General features: G+C 39.9%; 1 protein-coding gene across 2 annotated transcripts in view; it reads right to left on the bottom strand.

Moving 5' to 3' along the window:
- The window catches only part of ADAM12 (ADAM metallopeptidase domain 12), a 532,069-nt gene that overhangs the window by 476,947 nt on the left and 27,788 nt on the right, over positions 1 to 27,334 (bottom strand). For both annotated transcript variants that reach the window (XM_063434720.1, XM_063434721.1), the window contains exon 2: positions 10,538 to 10,671. In XM_063434720.1, the coding sequence (XP_063290790.1) occupies positions 10,538 to 10,671 (134 nt within the window). The remainder of the gene's footprint in view (positions 1 to 10,537; positions 10,672 to 27,334) is intronic.

Raw genomic sequence — 27,334 nt, 5'->3', positions numbered from 1 at the left:
TGTTGATTAAAGATTCAAAGGTAAACATGGATTAACAGAATAAGACATAAGGAACAATCAGGTTTTATGCATTAACTTGAACAGTGAGACTTGAGGTCTTAGCATTATATTTGATCGTGTATTGCTAGCTATCTGGGTAGTTACAAAAGGCAAGATCTTCATGGATTTACTCTGAGGGAGCCGTAGGTGGCAGAGACCTAACAGTGGGTCCGGTTAAAACTTATGGGTCTGTGTGCCTTGCATGCGTTACGCGCCTCGGCCTCTACATGGTGGTCCCCCTCTCTGAGTACCAGGGCAACATCATAATATAATAGATATTCAGATATAAACATATACTGGCATAAAAGAGTGTTAGGAGTAATCAGGTTAGACCTGTTAACTGGGCAGTGTTGCTGATTGGCGCTGTTGTGTGGGTTCGGTGTGCTAGACCAAGGGGGGACTCTCAGTGAGTCTATAGATAAGGTTGATGTGATATAGCGTGGTCAGCGCCAGGTAAGTGACATGATACTTGCTGCTAGTATTCTGCTGTGTAAGTGATGGGCTGGTACCGTTCTCAACTGGGATAACGCGTCCGTCTGAGCCACGGTGTGATTGTCGGCTTGAGCCCAGCTATGGGCAGCGGGCGCGAAATAGTGTGCCTTGGTATGGTATTGTATTTGGGGGGGTACGGGGCAACTCGAAGTGTGTTGCTATGTGTTCTTACCCCCCCCCCTCGCACCTGCATGACCAACTTCATATAAAATGCTTGGTATACATATATGATTAACTAAACAATAAAAAATAAATATATATAATAAAAAAAAAATACAAGTAAAAAAAAATAAAAGGAAAAAAAAGGGAATGAAAAGGAAAGAACAGCAATCGTCAGTACGATCAGTCTTAAAGTATGCTAAAACGGCATGGGGGCAGCGATGGGTTGCCTTTATAGCTAATCTGTCTCTTTGCAAAGTTTACGTTGCTCTCGTTTAACAGCTTGGCGGGTGAGTCTTCAGGAGTAAGGGCATATGACAAAAAGAGTCAGGTCTCAGTGGGCCACAAGGTAGGAACTGGAGTTCTCATGCTGTCCGTGCGGTACCTGGGCGAAATGCAGAGCCCCTCTCTTAATCATGGGGGTTGATCTTCTTCTGTCGGACCATTCTGTGGCGAGTGGTGAGCTCTGTTCCGGGTCACCCCTCTCGGTGTCAGGGTCATAGCGTTGGCATCTTCGGCTGTTCCCTGTGTTAGCCGCGTTACAGGAGGTAGCTGCAGCGTGTTGAGGAGCTTCGCAGGGTCTTCCCCTGCAGACAGGATCAGCACTGTGTCTCCGTGGGGAACTACTAAGGTTCCAGACGCTCCCCACCTGTATCTGATATTATGGTCTCTCAGTGTTCTGGTGACCGGTTGGAACCGGCGACGTTCTGCCAGTATTGCGAATGGTAGGTCTTCAAATATTTTAATCTGGCAGTTGTCCACGGTCACTGAGGCTTGGCTTCTGGATCGGGTGAGAATGGCCGTTTTGACCGCGATGTCTCTTGTCACCACTATTGTATCTCGTGGTGCGTCAGCTGGGGCGGTGGGTGCTTTCCGAACTCTAAATGCTGTGATCAGTGGGGGTGCTTTGTTGTCCCCCCGCACGCCCAAAGCCTTGGCAACCTTATCAGTGAAGTCCATTAGGGCCTCTGGGTTCACAGTCTCCGGTATCCCTCGCATCCGCACATTTCTCCTGCGGTGCCGGGCCTCAAGAGCGGTGACTGTCCTGGTCAGGCTCCGGACCTGTTGGGCCATAGTTTCCAGCTGTGCTTGCGTCCCTAGTTGCTGGCTGTCCCTGTCACCTTCTCTGGCTTCCACTTCGTCTACACGGCGACTTAATGCGCTGACCTCTGCCTGCACTCCAGTTAGATCTGTTTTCCACACCGCTCGGAGGTCCAGTAACAGCCTCTTAATGTCCCCTTTAGTGGCTGGGGACGTGTCGGCATCCGAGTCCGCCGTGCGGTGCACTCCGCTATGCGCCTGTGAGGACGCGGATCCATCTTCCCCATCAGAGCCCTCCGAAGTGCTGGAGACTCGTGGTCTGCTGGGGGCCATCTTGGATTGGGCCTGTGGCCTCGGTCCGTCAAAGGATCTTCGGATGTCAGGTTGGTAAAGGCTTTCCGAGTGGACTGATTTTCGTTTTTTGCGCCCCATCTTAATTGTGGAGGTATTGGGCACAATTTGGCTCCTGTTTTTGGCCGTTTTCGTGGCTTTTTGTCAATAAATATAGTCTATGGAGCAGGAGCTCTGCATACACGCGTCTGGTCGGTTGCTCCGCTGGCCACGCCCCCCATAAAAAGGTATTTTTATATGTATTAAGGCCTTTTGGCCTGTAATTGTGGGAGGGGCGTATGACACACCTCTTCCCTACTTAAGGGACACCCCTTACCTGGCTCCATATCGTTCGAGGTCAGCGCTGCATCATTTCCACTTCCGGGTCATCCAGACGCCATTTTACCTGATTACTCCATGAGGTTTTTTAAGCAGAGCTGTGTCAGGAATCCAGCCACAGGCTTTTCTGGCCTACCACCTTCTTTCTTCAATCCATCGCCGTGGATGGTGTCCAAGTGACTCACAAACTGTAAGTCAACCTACCCGTTATGCCAGGCATCAGTCCCACGGCACCATGCACGGGTCAGGTCCTCACTTTACGGCTGCATTTTGTCTAAGTCTGTTCTAAAACCATTGCATGTTCATGCATATCATTCGTTTAAACCCCCTACCGGTCTTTGGGTGTACTACAGGCTTCTTAGACATTATCGCATTTCATGTACAAACCAACGAACCACTGCATTTTCGCCTACACACTGACCCCTACCGGTCATTCAGTCTACTACAGGCTTCTCAGACATTATTGCATTTCATGTACAAACCATCGAAACCACTGCATTTTCGCCTACACACTGACCCCTACCGGTCATTCGGTGTACTACAGGCTTCTCAGACATTATTGCATTTCATGTACAAACCAACGAACCACTGCATTTTCGCCTACACACTGACCCCTACCGGTCATTCAGTGTACTACAGGCTTCTCAGACATTATTGCATTTCATGTACAAACCAACGAACCACTGCATTTTCGCCAACACACTGACCCCTAACGGTCATTCGGTGTACTACAGGCTTCTCAGACATTATTGCATTTCATGTACAAACCATCGAACCACTGCATTTTCGCCTACACACTGACCCCTACCGGTCATTCAGTGTACTACAGGCTTCTCAGACATTATTGCATTTCATGTAAAAACCAACCTTGCTTCACAACGATTGTCATTTCGGTTTGTGTTTTCTGGTCGGCACTTATTCATAGTATATTCTATGCACGATTGCTGTTCGCATTAAAATGCATACGGTTAAGCTATTCATGCTAACTTCTGTTTCCCTTCATACTAAGATTCGGTTATTCTGCTATGTATTCACATAGATCTTTTTCGTGAGTTACATTTGGTTAAAAAGTTGCTTGGTTAAATAGACAGACCATTTTCATGCTATTTTTAAGGTATCACTTATTACATCAAGGGTATGAAACCAGCTAACATTTCTGTATAGACATTGGACTCCCACGCTTACTGGAGTTTTTTGTATAATTATCCATTTCATTACAATTAAATCAGCCTACGTTACAGGCCTAATTTCTTTGTTGTTAACCATGACACAAGGATTTAATTCCTTTTCATGCATACTCGGGTTGAATCACACGTACTGATCCAACCAATCATACGTTTCCTGCACAGTTATCGGTTAAACTTTCAAATACTTATTTTACACGATCTTAGGTTGTCTATTTTGTTTCAGTTTGCTTATTATATATATATGGTTTTAATAATAATAGTTATTTTATTTTACAATGCAGATATTACATGTATATTACTGTTATGGTTAGCCTACATTACGGCTCCTTTTTCTGTCATGCTCGTACGACATACCACGAGTTCAAGGACACGGTCCTATTTTCAAAGAGTATAATGGAGATATGATGTTATTACAACCATGTACATTACGATTACATGGCACTAACTATTCAGGCCATTTCTTATCATACTCATACGATATACCACGAGTATATAAGAACACGGTCCTACCTTCCACAGAGGGTTTCGGGTTGAATCACACGCATTGGTTCAACCACTCATACGTCACGTTACAACATTTTCTGCATAGATTGTCATTTCACATGGCATTTACAAACTCAGGCCTTTTCTTGACACACTCAGGCGACGTAACACGAGTATTCAAGAACACGGCATATACGTCTCACAAGACTTTCGGTTTTTGAATCACACGTTCTGGTTCATACATTCATACATCACTTTACAGCAACATTTATGATTCTGCATATTGTCACTTCACATTAAAAAGTCCCTTGCATTCCCAGATCAGTTTAGTGACATGCATATCATCTGATCACCTTCCATATATACACATTACACGGCCAATCCCCTGCTGCCAGGTATCGGACTCAGCGTAACGCTTGTCACCAAGCATGGGCAGTCATGTCACTATCATACTCATAGATTTTACACCTCCCACACATACTGCTAGAAGCCTAATCCCAGCCTATACAGATTACACAGGTCTCACAGGATCCATTCTCACTCGATCCTTTTTAGGTTTATCCAGGTTTTCATACCTGTCGAATCTCAAAACTTCATACATACTACCAGGTACGTAAGCCTGCTCACGTTGTAGTTCACATACGTTTCATTCTTCTAGGCCATAGAGTACTGGCAAGTTAGGGGTATAGGCCCAAATAGGTACCTCCGTTCTTGGCATTTCTGCCTATCGTTTAGTGGTCCGCGAGGCCAACACCCCGCCTCAACGTTTCGGAGGCAAACGCCATCGGGCCACACGTGAGTTAGCCGCCTCGCAATATTATAGAGAGGGCCTCACCTGTCACTCCCTCCCCCTGTTTTCTTTTACTATCACCGAGAGGCCTACGATTCCTGCCACTACGACGGGTGGCCTCAATAACCCCTCGCGCCAACTCATAGACAGAGCCTCTCATAGCCACTTGGCAACTAGCAGGGCCTCACCTGTCACAAACAAGATTAATTTTTCGCCTTTCAGGCCTAGTTAGCCTGCCAGTATCACCCCTGGGGAATCGGTCACTACACCCCTTACCATGGCTGGGTCGGCCGCTGCGACCCCTCCAGCACTGGTTGAGTTGCAATCACTTTCTCCAGCCATCTGTTTCAGGGCACATGCTAAATCTGTGTCCAAATAAAATGTATCCCAAAACTATACTTAACATCAATAAACATTTCTGTACTTACGACATTACTGCCACATCATCCATCTAGACATTTGGTGGAATTCATTATCTCGGGTCTATCAGAAGGATTCACACAGGCCTCATACACTTGCCTTCCGGAATCCTGGAATGTCCTAATTTACAATCCGCACAACAAACCCTACAGCGGTGGAGGCACTCATAGCCAGGAAGTGGCAGAGGACTTCCTATGGGGGCCCTTCCAGTCCCCTCCGTTCACCACATGGCGGACAAACCCCATCGGTATTGTCACGGGGAAATCTTCTCACAAACAGAGACTTATCATTGATCTATCAACACCTCACACCTCTGCCACTCCTAGTCTGAACTCCCTCATACCCTCTGAGGAATTTTCACTGCAATATTCCACCATAGATCACGCCATTACGGCTATCATGCAGGCAGGGGCCTGAGCATGGCTCAGTAAGACTGATATCACAATGCTTTCAAGTTACTGCCTATCCACCCTACACTGTGTCACCTGCATGGTATCAAGTGGGCAGGGAACTACTATTTTGCTCACGTTTAACATTTAGGTTCCAAAGTAGTCCGGCCATTTTCGACGTATTCGCCGAAACCCTATGCTGGTTTTATTAAATATAGCCAGATTCCCTACAGTTATACATTATCTGGATGATTTCTTACTGGTCGAGGAGAATATTTCCCCTCCCAGTAGCCTAAAAGAAACCATCAGTCTATTCGAACAGGTGGGTGTCCCAGTCTCCTCCACCAAGACTGAAGGACCAGATACCTTCATCACATTCCTGGGTATCATACTAGACTCAGCCACCATGCAAGCTAGCCTGCCACGCCCAAGGCAGAAAACATTCCGATCAACATAATATCTACATACAACTCGGTACTTGCAACCGCAAGAATTACAGTCTCTGCTTGGGTCACTGAATTTTGCCATTCGCATCATACCTCAAGGCCGGGCTTTCATCTCACAACTCCTTTACATGTTTCCCACTTTTAGACATGATGGACACAGGTCACCCCTGGATACCCAAGCCGCGGCAGGTGTAATTATGTGGAGAAAATTTTTAACCACCTTGAATGGTAAAAGCATGTTCCTTCCAAAATTGTCTGACTCCTCACCTACCATTTGGTCAGACGCGGCGTCTACCACAGGTTTTACAGCAATTTTTCAGGAACGAATGGCTTTGGGGCAGCTGGCCTTCAGAAGTTCAGGACCTGGAGGGTTTTTCCACTACCTCAGCTCTGTTTGAGATATATCCCATCATGACGGTTGCCGTGGCATGGGTGCATTTATGGGCAGGTTCGTCTGTACGTTGCTACTCAGACAACCAAGTAACTTGTCACATTATAAACAAGGCCGATCCAAATCACTGACTATTATGAGATTCTTGAGGAAACTCACTTGGCTGGCTGCATGTCATAATTTTCTCTTGTTTTGTATTCATGTTCCAGGTGTATGTAACACTGCTGCTGACAATTTGTCTCGCTTTAATTTACAGGCTTTTCGTCAAATACTCCCGTCAGCCGCACTCACAGCCATGAACACCCCACTATTCCACCATCTAGTAATGGACTAGATGCTATTATGCAACATAGCAGAACATTGTCCCAATTAGCACTGTCTACTAATACCCGGGAAACTTACGATAGAGCTTTCATTTGATTTAAAGATTCCTTTCTGAACACAACATCTTACAACCTTTCATCGTGACATCCTGGTTGGGCTTTGCTTCTTTTTGCCACCTCAAACTCAAACTATCAAACAACACAATCAAACCATATCTGACAGGCATCCAACATCACATGCTAACTTTACAACCAGACAAATCAAGTGTCCTCCTACCAATTAAGAACATCCTTAGGGGTATTCAGAGATCCGAACCCCCACGTACGGCCCAGAGGCTACCCATAGATTTCCATATTTTTAAAGACTTATACAATTCACTAGATTTAAACCCTTTGCCAACAACACAAACCTCATCGTTAAAACCGCCATATACGTAGCCTTGTTTATGGTTTCTTGAGACCAAGAGAATTTACCGCCATCAGCACAACACAATCCACTCAGATCCTACTTCAATCACACTTAACAAAACACATGGACTATTATATCTTGACTCTGCCTCACTCCAAAACCAGTCAACATGCACTTTCAGTAGAGGTTAAGTACTATCCTACTCACAACAGGTGGAGCCCCGTCAAACTACTGGACTCATATACCCAGCATAACAACGAACCACCATCTCAACCACTTTCAGTCTACAAGGTTCGGTACTCACTACCACCACCTTTATGACACACGTCAGGTCTTTACTTGCACAGCTGGGCCTCAAATCAGCTAACTATTCGGGCCACTCCTTCCGCATAGGAGCAGCCTCCACAGCATCCAGTGCAAACATTCCAGTTCATGTTATCAAGTCACTAGGGCGCTGGAAATCATCGGCTTACTCTAGATACATACCTAACCCGGTACAAGAAGTAAGAAATGCCTTTCAAGACATGTCTGGTTAAAGTATGTATATTGCTGGTATGTAATAAATTTGATTTTCTACTTTTGCCCTCTTTATTTACAGGCCTACCTCATCGTCGGTTCCGGCACACCACAACCGACTTGCTCTTTTAATACCATCCTACACTTATCAGTGTTTGTATCTTCTGTACTATCATGAGCCCTTAACACAAGTATTAAGGCCTTTTGGCCTGTAATTGTGGGAGGGGCGTATGACACACCTCTTCCCTACTTAAGGGACACCCCTTACCTGGCTCCATATCGTTCGAGGTCAGCGCTGCATCACCCTCCCACCCACTCCTCATTATTAACTCCTTTTCTCTTTACATTTCTTCTTGGTGGGCCCTCTTTATTTACAGGCCTACCTCATCGTCGGTTCCGGCACACCACAACCGACTTGCTCTTTTAATACCATCCTACACTTATCAGTGTTTGTATCTTCTGTACTATCATGAGCCCTTAACACAAATATATATATATATATATATATATATATATATATATATATATATATATATATATATATATATATATATATATAGTATAACTTTGTAAACTGGACAAGACTGCAGTTTACAGGCTGGGTAGAGATATGAAAATTAGGTTCTCAAAAGTCAGGTTCTTCAAAGTATGCAGGCTTGTATACAGAATTATTGGGGGCCTCTCATATACACACACATGCTGGTTTTAATAACCGTCTAGTTTGTCTTTTGGCCATGGGAGAGTGGTTTCTGTGGGGTCTAGTGGAAAGCGTTAAATATCAGTGTAAGTGTCTCATTCAATCCAGTGTGGCTTGTAGACTTCTGGTGCAAAAATTATTTTGAGATGGTTTGTATGAAGCAAATTCCTTTTAATCCACACCTGAACAAATCGAATTACCTGGGATTAACCCAGTGAATAAGACTCCACAGGTAAATCCCAGGCAGATCAATTTGTTATGGTATGGATTAAAAGGAATTTAATTCAGATGAACCGGCTCAAAAAGCTTTGTGCACAAGTCTAGCGATTCTGGAAAAAGTGATGACAATGTATCATCCCAAATTGGAGTAAAAAGGAAGTTTTCAGTGCAGTTAAGTAATTGGCCAGCTCCAATACAGATTTGCAAACAAGTCTACTTAGGGGAGATAGGTATGCCTCTACAACGAGACTGCATTGCACTTGAGTGTCACAAAGACATATCCAGTACCTTTAACAGAGTACAACCTATACCTTCTGATGGTGGCCCTGAAGATATGCACTCAATTCAAAAGAGATCTAGCAATTGAACCTAAGGTTAGAGGCTGCAGTACCAGAAAACCTACTCATGATGTTTTTATCCTTAATGGGCATGGAATCAGCAGGAGTATGAACATTTATCAAACTCCATTTTGAAGCTAGTATGGTATATTTTGCACACCAATAGTAATGGTAAGAATGGTAACGCAGCACCCACTAAAATTAAAGCAAGGATGGTTGAGAATTGATAAGAAACACTACACACTCAAGACAAGTCAGCTGACCTGTCAAAAAGACTTCTAGAGCATGTAGTGATTACACTATAGTGTGAAGGGATTAGCAAGTTACTCACATCTCAAATTTTTTTTAAAGTTTCAATTGTGGGCTTGTGGAGTTTGTTTGGGCAGGGCCCTTTTTGTCTAATGTTCCCGAATGTCGTATGTTAGAATTAAAGGTTTGTCTTGTTTCCTATTGTGCAGTGCTGTGGCATATGTTGGGGCTATCCAAAAAAATTTGTAATTGTAAAACACTTTGATAAATCTTTCCCTGTATATTTATCTATATCCATTGTGACACAGACCTACAAGGGCCAATGAAAGCAGAGGACAGTTCAGTTTCAGTTCATACAAGAAAAAGAAAAAAAAAAAGACATAATTGAGAAAAAGTCCCTGTTCTCTTGAGCATTAATCCAACACCTGCAATTCCTCTCTGCAGGAAATGTGTCTCTCTTAACCAGGAAAACAGGTGCGGCAATTAAATTTATAACACAGCTTGTCTTGTAGCAATTCAGTCCTCGAGACTGAATGAATCTGCCTGTCTACAGACGGTCTTGCCATTTAAACCCTCTGGGATGCAATTAAAAGGTATACTTGCGGTTCAACTAGCTCCTACTCTAAAACCTGGATTGGATTCTGAACCATTTATATGGATGTTGGAGTAGCGGACTCTCTAAATACTCTACAACAGAAACCCAGAACACAATTTGGGGTTCACTCAAACAAACAAAAACAAAAAAGGTGATGGATTTTACATTAGTAAGGGAAGAACGGGAGTGTATTTACTAAACATGAAAATGTATTGAATCTAAATCCAGATTGTAAACAAGTAACGATTTGGCCTAAATTTTGCTGTTTGGTTGTAAATTCCCTAAAGTACAGTAAGTCCCACAGGGAATCAAAATTGCAAGCTCAGTCAAAATCAGTTTTATTCGAATTTTAATCTAAAAGCCCCCCCCCCACTTATCTGGCAACAGCATTCGTAGAATTGTAAAACCTAGCTTTGTCCGTTAGTACTACAATAAACTACAGTGGTTGATTTGCTTTTTGTGTCCCATTGGAGCAACACTGAAGACAAGAAGAAATTGCTTAACTTAGTTTTTACTTTATCTTTTTATTCAATAAAGTATGCAGCAAGGTGTGTAGGTTAGCCTTCCTCATGGTTATCTGAAATATCTCTTAGGAATTGTCTTCTGCATTTTATTCACTGTTACATTGCTATTACAGACTAGGGACTCGTCTAGCTTTTTGTGACAGAAAAAAATAAAAACTCACCTTTAGAAAGGATTTAGCTATTGGCGTCCACTCTTCACCACTCAGAATGTAAGGAACTATTATCTCCCAGTGTCCATGGTGTTCTTTTCTTGTCTGTTGCCTAGACAATCCCAATTTACTGTCCACGTTCTCTCCTACAAAAAAAACATAGACGTATTCATTTTAGGCGGATGGGCCTGGAAACCCAGACATTACAAATTAGAGATTTTTTTTTTCGTTATCATCTGAATAGTAACAGTATGAACAGACATAAAAATAATTTTATACCTAAATCAAAGACCCAATTTACGAAAGAGAAATTAGTAAATAAAGCACCACTCTATTAAACATATAAATTGTTTGCATTTTTTTTGTGTAGACAGTAGAAGCTGTGTTTATGCATCCTATTATAATACTTTTGCAAACAAGCCCTTGCTCCTGTATTAAAAACCATTAGCTAAATAAAAATTATTAAATTAATACTTGCCAAAATGCCCCCCCCCCCATCTGTTATAATGAAGCTTCATCTGTTTTTTTTTAGTTTGTTTTTTCTAGTTTTTTTTTTTTTTTTTTTTAAGCATACTCACCTCTTTTTCAACCGTTCCAGCACTGCCATGATCCTACCTTCGTGGGAGTGTATTCTTCTTGGAGTACTGCCTCTCTTTGGGAAGCCCCAAACAGCGATCCCAAGTTCTTCAAACAGAATGAAGGAGTTGACATGAGTGGGGGAATATGCACAAAAAGCATGCACAGTCCCAAGGCTGAAGTTAGGACATCAGAGATGCAGTAGGGGAGCTAACATGCAGACAGACATCGGCAGTGCCTAAATGCCAAAAGTCTTTCTGCCAGGAAGCAATATTATAGATTAAATATTGGGAAATCCATATATTTGCTAGTGCATTGTATAGTTTAAATTGCCAATGGAATCTAAGGGTACACATCATACATTAAAGTACACGTATTCTTTACTCTGGTAAGTCCTAAATTATTTAGTCTTCAATATTCTTTGGGCTTGTTTACTCGGTATGTGAATTTTACAACCCTTGACTTCTTTCCCCTCTACTTCTACTTGTGCTGTTTTACCTGTCTGTAGGTCATTTTGATGGCAGACATATATCCAGAGTTTCTCTTTTTATATAATTGTGCTTAGTCTTGACCTAACCTCAATAACCATGGAAGATGTACTTTAACAAAACCTGGCGAGCAAGTAATTTTTGTCCAAACCTGATCTCTGATCTCTGTGTGTGTGTGTGTGTCTTTTAAGATGCACAATTGTAGATCCAGGAAGAATCGGAGATATATAAAAAAAAAAAAAAAAAAAAAAAAAAAAAAAAGATTATTCAACTGGATTTTAGGTTCTTGTAGTAAACAGAATAAGATAGAAAGTGTCAGACATTTGAATTCTACACCTTTTTGCCTCTATCTGCATCTGAGTGATATAAAGATTATGGCATTCACCGTGGTCCATGCCATTATTGGTGCCACCTCCTGGAGTTCTACCACTTTAATATCCATTTTTGAAGCAGCAATATCCATTTTTGAAGCCTCGTTCCTGTAAAATCAGTGCACCTGCTGTTTTTGCTTATTAGTTGCCCAGTAAAGCAAGACTGCAGAAAATCTTAATGAGAAGATCAGAATTGCAAACTCAGACCCACTGCAAAATTGATTGGAATAATCTAGCAGCATTTTTTTTTTTTATTATTATTTCACAACACATTTACCCTTCAAAACGAACAAAAAAAACTCTGCACTTACAATATGTGATTATACAAGCAGATTTCCGTAAAGATTTAAGATTTTGAAATATGGCTGACAACAGAGACGTACATAAAATGCATTAAAAAAAAAAAAATACATCTTACCTAGAGATATAAAGTACTTTCATCTTTTGGCTTCCGGTGACATTTTATAGCTTTGTTGACTAATGATTTCACCAAAATCTAGCATGAAATATTTCTCAGTATTTCACTGTATTTTCTACTGTAGTTTGTTAAATAGATATGTATTGTATTTTATCTTTGACAGCTTTAGAGATTGAACAAATTTATATTATGCTTCCATTCCCATCTCTACCCAGAGTTCCAACATCCCCATATGCTAACAGATCATTGTACATTTCAAGCATGGCGAGGCCAGCGCATATACGTTAAATTAAAAATCCGTAAAAAGTTATCCAGTTCCTTATTTGATTCAGTTCATGTACAACCTTTGCAGGAGTCTAGCTTAGTTTTAATTGACTAAGATAAAGTGGTCATGTCTCTTTCAGGGAGTCTAATACGAGAAAGACAAGCCAAGAAACATATAAGAATGAGTCTTATCAGTGGTAAAGGGAACACAAGCACAGGTGCACACTGACCTGCAGACTGCATCTCATTTACGGCAAAAAATAAAAACCATTTGTGGACCTCTTTCAATGTATCCCTGTTTTTTTTTGTTTTGTTGTTTTTTTAAACTGCAAGAAAAGTTTTATAGTAGCAAAAATCTTTGAAAACTGATGTACCTGTGTTTAGAAAGTGGAGGTACAGAGAATTACTTTCTCTTAAAATACAGAAGAGAAGTGGAGATAGTATATATTATATATAAATAAATTATAATAAAAAATAAATCAATTTTAGAGATATATATATATATATATATATATATATATAAAATTATTTTTATATTATTAATTTATTTTGCTTATCTCTGCTGCTTTATTCACTTGAGTAAACAATGCCATAGGATTTACTAGGGGGAGGGAACAAGGACAGAACACCATTTTTTTTTCTTTATTCTCTTCATTTAAACGGTTTAACTTGTGCCCTATACTTGGGCTTCCTGAAGCATTGACTAAAAACCAGAGTGGCTCTTATGGGAGCTCTGAGTTAAACGGGACTCTAGTGGTCGTCGTACTTGAGTTGACAACCGAGCTTGACCCTGTCACATGACATTCGAGGAGGACATTGAACATTGTCAGATATAGCTCTTGGGTAAGCAAGAATTCAGTGCTTTCCTATGAGATTATCAAAACACAGCTTGAATAGTAAATTTGGTCTTGCAAGTAAGATATCCTATGGGGCTTCTTTACTTGCCTGGAAATTATGGAGAATTGACAAGGGAATTGTCTATTTGAGAATGAAATAGCTAAACAGTAATAATTAAAATAAAAAATAAGATCAGATGTTTTATTCAAGAATTGGCAATTCCCTCCTTAATTCTCCAAAATTCCCAGTTTAATGAATTCTCCATTTGAAAGCAATTTCCACCATGAATTCCGTAAAGTGCACAGAGTCAAAGATTATTTCGCACTACGGTTTTCGCAAAGCCTCGATTTACACGCTGCTTGGAGACAAACTTTACTGCATATGTCATGCAAGACCTGCAAGTGTTATTTTTGACGACTGCTTTCCATTAAATTTCACAACAAATTAACGGGTTGCATAATAATTAAGGGCCCATCTATTAATAGGAAAGCAAACATCTGGTACTTTTAATACTCTTTAATATGGATTATGTAGTATTAACATACTGCCCCTAAACATCTGCGCACAACATCTTCTCCGGTTGATTCTGCAATGCAGATTTTATTTTCATTTTTTCTTAATGACAAAACGGACAAGAGGGCCAAAATGCCATAAAGAAAAAAAATAAATAAATTCCAAATCACCTTCAAAACTCACACTCTATGCATGCAAATTTAGGAAACAGAACATGACTGCATGATGTAAAACCCAAAGCATGCCCTCTAGCACTGTCAAAGGATAGTACGCTATAACATTTTACAGAACATGCAGCGCAGATATTCCCCCCCCCCCCCACAATTTTTTTTTTAATCTATGATGCAAGCATTAAATGTATTAATGCTATGAATGCATAATGTATTAAAATAAGCTTTTTATTTAAAAAGTTAAAGGTGAACAATGCATTAGCACATTAGAAATAATATAATAAACACACTGCAGTCAGTACATGGGCATGTATATTATATATACTCTATGACAGGGGTGCCCAAAGGTAGATCCCTAGATGCTCTAAAAGGCATGCAAAGACACACAAAGCATTGTGGTAGTTGTAGTTCTACAACATCTGGGGATCTAGCATTCGGGCACCCCTGCTCTATGGTATAAGTAGACCTCTTCCATTTCCTTAAAATATAAACAATGTTTCTAGTATGTATTATTTGGGTAGTAGTGATATGCAGGTGTACATGGGTACCGTTACTTTGATGTAGTGGGTTTGCACATAGCAGTTCCTGCTCAGCAAGGCATGAATCCAGAATAGACAAGTTCCATCTATTGGGAAGTAGCTATCAGTTTATTAAAGAGATGGCATAGCCAGAAGTATTTGCTAGGCATTGTTCTGATGTTCTAACCCCTCACCCCTTTTTTCACCACGCTGGAGGGCACAGTCATGCTTGGAATCTGGAAACCTAGTACGGTTGTCTCAGAAAGGACAGAAGAAAGAAGAATATTCAAAGGATGACTGGAGCATCCTGATGGACATATGTACGGGCTGCAATACTGTACTATAGGGTCTTGCATAATACAAATGCCTGGTTTTAGCCAGGTAATAGTATTTACTGTATGGGAGCACCATTTTTACATACAGACAACTCAAATGTTGTGGCAATTTTCAGAATGTTTCTTTTAAATGCCCACAAACACATTAGCTTTTTTAATGATAATTTTTTGCATCTATTCTATGAAAAAAAAAAAAATATCATAAAACAAGATTTGTTTTTCTGAGCCAAAATTTCAGAACATTACAAGATGTTGCATAAATCCTAACTTTTATCATCCATTATCAAAAGTTGGCATAGACAAAGACGAAATTGACTGAATTAAACAACGTTCGCTATTCTTCACAAATGAACACAATTTAAAACCAAAATGAGTAATTATCATTTTTTTTTAATTAAATGTAGATTTTGAATTATTGTATATTTATTTTATATACCCTATTTTTGATACTAGGAGGAATATTTTTCACCAGTACCGAATTATTTAATAGTTGAGACCTTGTACACTATTTTTGGTTTTCTGTAGAAACATTGATTTACTTCTATTTTACTGTATCATCTGTTATTACTACCTAAAGTACAGACTCGTAGCTACAGGGACCTATCCACCCATTCCCTGCTAAGACCACCATCTGTAATGATAACAGGATGAGTCTGCTTTATCTGTGCAGTTTTGACAGACGAGTTATTAAAAGATAACAAACCAGGGAAAATACATTATACACATTCCACAACAATAAGCACATCTTGTCTCACTCCCTTGGCTCAACACCTTCGTTGACCTGGGATTGTCCACAATTTCGCCTCTTCAGAGATGTTGTTATGTTGTCAAACCTTGCTTGGGAAAACATAATTGCACCCTTTGGAGTTATCTTTTTTCCTTTTGAGTACGGGAGTCACTCAGTCACTCACAGTTTAGCATTCACAGTAAAAACATTAAAAATTGAAAGTGCCAAGAAGAAAGCAATTGAACTGTATGTAAATGCTTTGTGATGAGGCACAGAGTGCGGAAAGAGATTTTAAAACTCCTTATTGAATAAACACAATTTGGCATCATCTTGGTGATAGGTTTCTCTTATATTTATAAAACTGTGTTGCTTTTTTTTTTTTTAACATTTCACCAATTACTCATTTGAGTAAAATGTACTGATTTCTTGCCATTTTTTAAATTTAATGATTCACCCTTATTTCTGGGCCCAGAATGATACGATCGAGCTCCCTTGGGAAATGGTTTTACTAATCAAGCTAGAAGTGGGTTTTATGCAACAGAAACTTTAAAAAATATTGTATTAAAAGGGTCAAGCTAAGTACCATCTCATCTATGTATAATTGCAAAGTTGACGGTGCACAGAGTACCCCACACCCAGTCATACTGATAAGAGTTGCTTAGAACTGCAGTGAAATAAATAAAACTGATTCATCTTTAAGACAGCCCATAAGAGCCTTCAATCAGGCAGCTAGAATGGTCAACTATGGCTGCCCAATATCAAATATGTACAACTGGCTTGTGGATGCACAACTTGGGCTGAGCACACTCATGTCTCAGGAGAGAGAGCCAAAGCACAGAGTGCTCGGACACTCCGTACACAACCTAAAATACTTAACAGTGAACAGAAATATGTACGGCTGATACCAATTTACAGAGCACCGCTTTGCTGGATACTGCGATGAGTGGAACTGCTTTTGGTGATAAAATACCTATTCTATGAACCTCTGCTGAACAGGGTTTTATGGGATAGTCCACACTCAAAAATGAAATGCTCCTGGTTAGAGAGAGCCTGGCCTGTAGCTTCAGACAGACTCACTAAACAGTGCATATGTAAAGACTTTAAAAAAATGTATATTACAATTAAAAAAAAAATGTTCTTTTTTTTTTTTACATAACACATTTAAAATGGGGTCAAATATATCCTCTATTGCTTCCATTCAAGAATAAATGCAATTTAATATTACTATTACTAATATAACTACTGCAATTGAAAGAGATACTATAGTGCCAGAAATACAAAGCTGTATTCCTGGCACTATTGCTTTCCCTGCCTTCCCAGCCGGGTTAATAAATGGTTAAAAACCCTTAATTTACTCACTTCATCCCAGCGCCGATGTCCCTCGGCGCTGGGCTGATGCTCAGCCGCCCGCTGCGTCCTGCGACAAGCAGGCTCTAATGCACACGTGCGGCAAATTAATCAATGCTTTCCTCTGGGGAAAAATCTGACGCTGGATGTCCTCATGCAGAGCGCGAGGACGTCCAGTGTCAGATACCGGACCAAAGGTCCATTTCAAACCCAGAAACCCTCTAGTGGCTGTCTGGTAGACAGACACTTGAGGCTGACTTAGTACTGCAATGTAAACACTATTGCACGAAGGGCAATAGGGACACTGTACCCAGACCACTTCAATGAGCTGAAGTGGTCTGGGTTCCTATATTGTCTCTTTGGCAATGGCAAGCGAAGTGATGTGAATATTGCCCACAAAGTAAAACCAGAAGATCTAAAATTAAAACAAATTTGTAATTAAACTAGTTATTTGAAGATATCATAATTCTTTAATTCTACTGACAATAAGTACATTTCATAATGCATATTCCCAAAATAATTATAAATTAACACAAAAGTGTTGCATACTTTATAAATGAACATGCAGTGTTTACTTTATCATGAACACCTCTACACCTACTTGCTAATGGAAATATCCAGTTAGTCAATATGTAGCAGCAACTCAATGCACAAAAGCATGCAGACATGGTGAAGAGGTTTAGATGTTGCTCAAACCCCACAGTGACTGCAGAGTACCCATATTATATTGGCTACGTCCAGAAAGATTGCATGACATAAAGCACTAAGCATCTCAGTTTAGGAAACTTGACGATGAGTTTAGTGTACTCACAGACCCTTTGACTTGGGAGAATTTAAATATAAACGTCTAGAATGTGATGTTATGCAAGTATCGACAAACTTCAAGGATGGTCTCCAGCTCTTTGCTGAATCCATACCTTGAAGTGTACAGGTTTTTAAGAAGCCAAAAGGATCATAACCAGCATTAGAAAGTTATACCTACATAAGTGGACTCAGAAAACGTTCCTACATTAACTTCAGTCAAAAACGCAGTAACACAAGGGCATTCTTTTATTCGGCATTATTTCAACTTTTTGGCTTGTGGATCCTTTTTCTACTAAGAAACAAATTACGCTGTTTCCTGATCTACTTAGTTTATTGACCTAAAAGGAAATGTCACCATAATATCATTAGTGAGTGCAAGTTCCCTTCTCTGGAAGTATTCACTACCTTGGCAGAGCATAGCATTGACTGGAGCATTTTTTACAAATGCATTCAAAAGGAGTATTATTAAAGCAATAGAGTCTTAGTCCATGTTTAGGTTTAGGGCCCTCACTTTTGATAAGAAAAAAAAAAAAAAAGAAAAAAAGGCTTAAACTTAATTTTTTTCGCTTCTCACTTATGAAGTGGTCACTTCTTTGAAGACTGCCCAATCCAATGCTTTTAATAGAGATGTGTATATGCACAGTGAGCACCGTTAGTATCCAATCAAATGCTTCCCTTTCAGATGCATTTGATTACATTCAACATCCTCATGCAAAGCGTGAGGACGTCAAACTTCACATGACAGTCATAGTAGATGTTGATTGGCCAGGGTGTAGTTCGGTTAGGCCTTCCCTATAGGAAAGCAATGAATTAATCAAGCGTCATTTCATGGAGTCAAACTGCAGGAAGTGCCTCAAGTGGCTGTCTGGTAGACAACCAGTAGAGGTAGTCTTAATCCTGCAAGGTAAACATTGCTGTTTCTTTGAAATGAAGGAAACAGTGTAAATGAAGTGAAGTGGTCTAAGTGTCTATATTACCCATTTAAGCAGCAGAAACAGGTCCAGCAAGTACAAATCAAGTATCATTCTTCCTTGCCTTCTCTGTGACAGTGCAGGAGGGATCAGTCTAATTTCAGGCTTTCTTAAGGTAGTGTTTTCAGATCTAGCAGGGCTCACACTGATTCAGCTATTATACGTAATTTACAGTGATTCTGTAAGATCCTATATAAATGAACACAGATTAACAAAACTCAGTTGTGTTAAGGGTATTCTCTGTAAAACCCAATACAAAAATATAACTGCATATTTAAATGAAATATGCATATAGCCAACAGCACAATACATCTGAAAGCAAAAATTTCCTTCGCACAGTCATGAGCAAGGAACAAACACTGAAAAAGAAAAGCTTTTGACAATGTGAACAATGTATGTGGTTTTACCACATCTGGTACATTCAGTCAAAGTTAGCAAAGTTAAATGTTTCTTTAGTGGTTCCCTATCCTGTAGATGAAGGAACACTCAACAAATCCCATCCCATGCCGAGACGCATCAATCAACGCTCTCACCACACAAGATCAAAGATTCATCTTCTATTAGAATTATCTGGCATACACACACACTTACACTTATGTTTCCTAAAGCGATAATATTTTTCTATTTTAATTTTATGTATATAAAAGATAAAAAAAATAAAATAAAATAAAAAAATAGAATAAACATAGCAGAATCTATGAAGGTAAGATTTTTTTCTTCATTTCTTTTTTTTTGGAGGGTGGGGGGAAGGGGAGAGGCAGTCCAGCATGAATTAGTCATAACAAAAAATTAAAGTGTTTTAATAATACACTATTTTTGTTAGAGCAGCGGTTCCCAAACTGTGTGCCGTGACATTAATGGCTGTGTGTTGAGTTATTTTGAGGGGCATCAAATTTGCACTGTTATACAGGCTGTTATACAGGCTGTACACTTACTACTTTACTTTACTTTGTAGCAGAGAGTAATTTCTTTATTGTCATCACATAAAAAGATATAATAATAAAATATTTACAAAAATGTGAGGGGTGTACTCACTTTTGTGAGATACTGTATAGAATTTTAAAATGATATTATATAACAAAAAACAGATTAACCTCTTAGTGACCATGGACGTGCAGGGTACGTCCGACAAAAAAATGGTCCATCTCCTTAAGCGATCATGATCACTTCAGCCCCCAGAGAAGCAGACACACCTGTACATGGGTGATATCACTGTACTCAGGAGATGTTGCTGATCACATACTGGGGTGTTCTTTGGCAGTAATCCTTAAAGTTCTCCATACATGTATTCTTAAATTGCTATGTGTGTAAAAAAACAAACAAACAATTTTTTTATTTGGCATACATTGGTGGTAAAATGGTTGCTTGAAAAGAGTAAAAATACCCAAAGTTTAATACCTTAGGTTGTCTTTTAAAAAATATATACATGTGAAGGGTTATTCAGAGATTCCTGACAGATATTCGTGTTACAATGTAACTTGCATTAGTTTTGAAAAAAAAATGGTTTGGAAATAGCAAAGTGCTACTTGTACTTATAGCCCTATTATTTTTTTTTTTTTAAAAAGCGAAGAACATGTTAACATTGGGCATTTCTAAACTCAGGACAACATTTTGAAACTATTTAGCACAGGTGTTCTTTGGCAGTTGTAGATGTGTAACATATTTTGGGGGTCAAATTTAGAAAAAGTGTGGTTTTTTTAACATCTTTTCATCATATTTGATAATGTTTTAAATAGTAAATTATAGGATATGATGAAAATAATGGTATCTTTAGAAAGACCATTTAATGGTGAGAGAAACTGTATATAAGGTGTGGGTACAGTAAATGAGTAAGAGGAAAATTACAGCTAAACACAAACACCGCAGAAATGTAAAGAAGATGCCTGGTCCCTAACGGTAAGAAAATTGAAAAATGGTCTGGTCACTAAGGGGTTTATGTTACCATCCCATATGTATGGTATCATACATCAATGTATTGCTATAAAATAATAAAGCCCATTTATCACATGATGCAGTGTTAGTACCTACCAGACGTTCTGCATTGAAGGACAACCAGTGAACCGGTGTCAGGGTCTTGGGTGAACAAGGCTCATTGATGCATGTGGGGAGCAAATCAATCTTGTCCAAGAGCTGCTGTAGCTCAAATTGCTGAAAAATGTAATGCTGGCACAGTGCGCTGTATATGGGGCTCCATAGCCACAGACCGGTTAGAGTGCCCATGATGACCCCTGTCCACAGCCAAAACATCCTTCAATGAGGGGGTGAGAGTGAGAACTATACTATGGAGCAAGATAAGAAGGTTGCCTGGTCTCATGAATCCCATTTTCTTTAAGATCAGGTGGATGGCCAGGTGCGTATGTGCCATTTAAGTATGGAAGAGATGGCAACAGGATGCACCACATCCAGAGTTATGGTCTGGGCAATGTCACGCTGGAAAAGCTTGGGTCCTGGCATTCATGTGGATGTTACTTTTTTTGTAAATATAATTTGTTATTTTTCGGTTCTTGACATTGAACTGAGGTATCAAGCATGTATCAAAAACAAGGAGGCACGCAGGCCCCAAATAGGAATAGCAGAAGAAAGGTGGTGTTTAAGTACCATGTGGGCTCGCAGGCCCCATTTTCAGCCTTTTTGCGTATTGGCTCGCAGGCCTCAATCGTATGGCATTGGCTCAATAACATCAATACATCACTGTGTCCCACTAGTCACCTAAGGTATTTGATGCGGTTTGTCGCTCATCTCGTCAATCTGTCTCCCGGTACTAACGACTGTGAGGGTGTGTAGACCAGTCTGTAGGTCTCGTGTCTTTTTTTGCAAATATCTTTTTGTTGAAGAATTTTTTTTTTTTAGAATTTCAGAGAAATCGTAATGCGGGGAAACTCGCTGGTTTTAAACATAGAGCAGAACAATCAACATGTCGAGATACGCAGATCTCCAGAACAGTAGAATGGAATGAGAGACATAGGTCCCGAGGCATATTAAACGCCCAGCAAATATATACAACTGTGAGTGGCCCTATTTCCTGTTAGCCGGTGATAGGCCCATTCTGTATGTCCTATCTGTCCGTGGGTGTTACAAAGCTTCCTCTCTGCGGTCAGTCTTGAGTAACGGTGCAGATAATAATAATTTGGCCTTTGTATCTGGGTGCCGAATTTTACGACCCGTGCAGGTCAGCTGTGGGCTGTCTGTTTGCGAGACTTGTGCCTAATGGCGTCTTAGGGCCTAGGTATCGTTTGATATCAATGGGTGTTCATTTATTTGTTTTTGTGTCAAACCTATGGTGTTGGGATGACGGGAGTGTTTGCGCTTTAATAATCGTAAGGCTCGCTCTGGGGGTTGCCATACAGGTTGAGGAATCAACTAGGTATGTGTTCGTTGGTCCATAATGTGGTGTGGTGCATCCGTGGTTCTCGGACCTCAGTCACGTGGTCTGGGCCCTGTAGTCATGCTTCCAGTGTCTCTTTGTGTATGTTTGTCTCAGGAGTTGTCTTGCCCTTTCCCCCTGTATCTAGAGTGAGGTGGAGTCGGTTCACTGTCATGTGTCTCATCGGTCGCGGATCAATGCGGGAGTCCTCATCTGCCCACGGCCCGTCAGTGTCCTTGTGCGTGTCGGGGATGTTCATCATGTGTGTGCGGTTCATGTGTGTGGCTTAAGGATCTGCCTAGCTTGGGTATGATTGTCTTTGGTCTCCTACCAGTCGCGAGATGCGGTCCCGCTATTGTCAGGCGTGGGTTATAGGTCTGCATCGTGTGTGTCTGGTGGTGTCTCGGGACCCGTGTGTCTGTGAGTGTGCGTGAGCCTGCGGGGCCTAGGGGGTTTTGGTACCCAGTCTCCCTTTCTCTCAGTCCCATCTTGTTGGCGTGTGTTGTAGTCCTAGATGGGTCTGGTGTGAACCTGGGGGAGCTTGTTCGTCTTTATTGACATGTCCGGGGGAAGCCCCGTCTGTCAGGGCTGTGGGGTAGTTGCACATTATGTGGTGGTGAGGTTCTTTGTGCTGTGTCGCAAGGAGCTTAGTGGTCTTCGCGTGTCCTCTTTTGGTGTCTGTGCCCCACCGTCGCTCTGTGTGTCCGTGGTGGATGTTACTTTGACACATACCACCAACCTAGAGATTGTTGAAGATTATGTACACACTTCATGGTAATGGTGTTCCCTGATGGCAATGGCCTCTTTTAGAAGGACACTACACCCTAAGAAACTGAAAAATGTCCCAGATCTCAATGTGACTGAGCATCTGTGGGATGTGCCAGAACAACAAATGTGACCCATGGAGGCCCTACCTCGCATCTTAAAAGGATCTGCTGCTAATGCATTGGTTCCAGATACCACAGATACAATCAGAGGGCTTGTGGAGTCTGTGCCTAGATGTATCAGAGCTGTTTTGGCAGCACGAAGGTGACATACACAATATTAGGCATTTGGTTTTAAGGTTGTGGCCAATCAGTGTATCGTCTTACTTTCTTTCCCCGAAGATTTGAATTATTTGTACTTTCACGTCCGGTTTTTAGGGCTTTTTATTTTATTAGATTACTATTTCCATTGTCAGACAGAATCCATCATTTGATTACTTTGATGTAATAAGGTTAACTCAACTCTGTTTTATTGCAAGATTCAAATGGACATTTCCCACTTTTCCTTTATGTCAGAGCTCATGTGAAATGAGCTGATACACTTAGCTAAGCAATCAAACTTCTCTTATATCACTTTCCTCCAACTCTAAATTACCCTTCTCTACTTTTAACACTCTCATCTACCCACCTGCACCCCCCCATGTCTGACTTTAGTGCACAAAACCTTGCCGACACCTACCTAAAAAAAAAATTATCTGAAGCAACATCATGACACAATTTTCCACCCCCAATCATCCCTACTGAGACTCTATTTTGTCCCACAATTATCCCTACAGCCTCTTACCCTAGCCACCAAGAAACAAGTTTGTTCTATATATGGTCTTCTTCACGCCTCACTACCTTCCTGCTTAACCCTATCCATTCCCAACAAATACATGCTGATTTCCACCCTCACCCATGCCCCTAATCACATCCTTTTCTACAGGTGTATTCCCATCCTCTTTCAAATATGCAAGGTCAGTACTATATTCAAAAAACAAACAAAAAAACAACATGCCTTTGATCCAGTTCTTCTAAAAGTTACTGCCCCATAGCACTGCTTTTACCAACATCAAAACTCCTGTAAAAAACGTTATCCTCTGAAATCTGACTTCTACTCTGTACACTCTAATGAAACTGCCCTCATCAAGATTACCAACAACCTGATTTTTGCCAAAAGCACCAGCTTTACCCTATACTCTTACTTAACCTCTCTCACAGTTGATCAGCCCCTCTTTCTGCAGACTCTCAACTCTCTTGGTCTGACACTGTTCTCTCAGATCCACTCTTATCTCTGTGTCACTTTCTGGTGACTCCAATTTACCGAGGCACTGAAGTACGTCAGTCTTGGGTCCTACACAATTTCCATTTATACTTCTTCAAGACTACTAGAATAACATACTAACTGGCCTTCCTTTCTCCTGACTCTTCCCCCTTTAGTCCATCCTAAATGTCTCTACAAGGCTCATCCACCTTACCTGTCTAATAGCGGTATTGTACATCATTTTTTTTTTTTTTTTACTTGTACCAATTACACTGGTAGATGGCGCAGCATAATGTATTGGTGTTTTAGAAATAAAGACCAGACGGTTCCTTCCCAGACCATATAAAGGCTCCACCAATAAGAGCCTTTTCATGACCTGATCTCATTCCATAAATCTCTGCTAAGCTGTAGTTTATGTTGAATATAGCTTACCCCAGCTGCAATTACACCCTTCAAATAGGATGAGTGGACCTACTGAATAAAATTATATATGCCATAGTATGATTGTCAACGGTTTATACAGACCATTTCCAGTTTCACAAATAATCAGTCGTGTTGAATCAAAAACAAAACATAGGCATAGCATAACAAACATCACTACACACATAAGCCCACAATGCTTGCAACCAAATCCTTTATGTGCTCTATACGGTATAGGGCTAGGTAACACGTAGCTAACAAAAAATGACAAAATATACAATAATTACTTTCAGTATACGTGCCACCATATTTAACTTTTTCATGAACTCTTACATAGCTCTTATTGCCCCCTTATTCTTAATGTTTCTCCCCTTGCCTTCTCTATGCCAAAGTGGCTTTTCCAAGTATTAATATATACCTGTCTCATTCTCTTATCTAGTATTTTTTTTGGTTCCTGGACCTTTTGTGCCCATGCATTTTTTTTGTACACCAAGGTTTCCCAACAGCCATATTTACTGAATGCACCAAAGCCCCATGCTCTGTTACTTCCTTCAAAGCTATATTCCTCATGGCTATATTTTTTCCTCCCATAAGCCTATTTTGCCAGTCTTGCCCCACACCATTCTCCCTCATTGGTGTATTAACTTCTTCTCCTCTCCTATTGACATAGTATATGATTTCCAACTTTTCAGTGTTACTCTATGGTCATAGGCAGTGTTCTCTATTCTTTTAGAACTGTATTTCTCATGTCCAAGCTTAAGTAGCTCACTACAATTCCATAAAAATGACTCTCTGTGATGCAACCAGTATTCAAATAACAAAATTAATATGCATTTTGCATTGTACTTATGGTTACCAGGAGATAACTAGCAGTTTTGTTGCCAGAAGAAACACGCTTTCTTCTCCTACATGCTGAAGAACATTGCATGCTAAAATTGTGAAATCAGTTAAATAATTAAGTCGATACCATTTGAATTCACCCTTATTTAGTGAACCGATTGCCTTATTACTGCTACATACTACAGGGCAAGACATCTTTGAAGTTCCTCATCAAGATGTAGCTCTATGAGATGTCCTAGAAAACTTGCTGGAGATGTCTTCTGTATGGCTAGAGGGACAGTGATTGTGACACCGTGTTTTAGTCACCTATAATGGACCAATCCAACCTTTATGCTAACAATATTAATGAACGTGGCTACTTGGTGCTTCATATTGAAATGTTTTCCTATGATTTGGCCACAGAAATGAAATGTACAAAAAGAAAAATCATTGATGGAAGTTTTGTGCAAAGGTCACAAAGAAGATTAAATGTCAAGAACAGACATAAATCAGTGGAGAACAATCTATTTGGTTTTCTTCACATACTCACTTATTTCATCACAACAGGTGTCTCTTGTAGAGCTTTTAGATAATGAACACTTCAGCTGGATCACACAACTGTTAAATGTGTACTTAGAATCCAACTGTCAAAACACCTAATTACAATGTTCCATTTATCAACAATGTAATAGAAAATCTCACTCTGGATTTCAATCAAAGATGGCTTCTGCGTTTTTTTGTAACATTTACAAAGAATATTAATATAGGCACATTGATGCTTAACAAAATCCCAGTTAACTTAAATGTACAATTTCAGCTCTTTAAGTGGATCTGAGTGAAAAATGTTTTCAGGGTTTGCAATAAGCAAATGTAGTTAATTAAAAGGACTGCTAAAGGCACTAAGACCCTCTCACTTCAATGATCTGTTCTGGGTGCAGTAGCCCTTTAATTTTAACCCTGCAATATAAAACATTGTCATTTAGTAGATAAATCAATATTATTTGTGATTGCAGGATTAACATCTCTACTGGCTGTCTTCCTGACAGCCACCAGATGCACTTGCTCTGCAAGAACGGAGTGAAAAGTGGTCATGACTTATTGGCTCAGCACTGTTTTGCTGCGCATGTGGGCTAGCCTCCCAATGTTTCCCTATGGAAACCTCGATGATCTCATCAAGGGAGGCTGAGCGGCTGTTGCGAGACGAGTGTGGCAAATCCTGAAAGATAATTAAATCTCACCTTCCAACTCATCACATTGCAGGAGGGCACAAAATAGGTATACTAAGACTTAAGCCTTAATAATATGTTTGTCTTTTTTTTTTTTTTTAATTACGTGTTAAAACATAGGTACAGACCCCCTATGTCTGCACTAGAAATTGGATTTACATTTCCAACATAACTATTGTATAGATCTAAAAAAAAAAAAAATTAAACTTTTTTTTTTTTTTTTTTTAAATCTATACACTTCCCATATTATATGAATGGTGTAATAATTTTTACCTCATCTAAGCTTTGTATTCTTATATAACTAGCACTTTGATTTTCAACTATCCATAATATGGATCTTCATACGGTCATCATGTTAATCAATGCAGGATATATTCATACAAAATTATAGCCCACCCCCTAATTTTTTTTATTAAATTTGTTCAATGTATATTTCTACAAACATCATAATCCCTGTAAGAGAAACTTAAATCCCATAAAATATGACATTTATCTGTGAACTGAAAATATATTGAAGATAAAATCCTGTTTGGATAAATCCATACTTTTTAATATTCACTCTACTATTAGAATAATTCCTTCACATGAATAACATTTCTATTAGTTAGCATGCCTTAGATTAATTTGGCAACAT

The sequence above is a fragment of the Pelobates fuscus genome, chromosome 10 (genome assembly GCF_036172605.1).
Source record: "Pelobates fuscus isolate aPelFus1 chromosome 10, aPelFus1.pri, whole genome shotgun sequence".
Taxonomy (NCBI): domain Eukaryota; kingdom Metazoa; phylum Chordata; class Amphibia; order Anura; family Pelobatidae; genus Pelobates; species Pelobates fuscus.
This window is presented reverse-complemented; position numbering and strand designations above follow the sequence as displayed.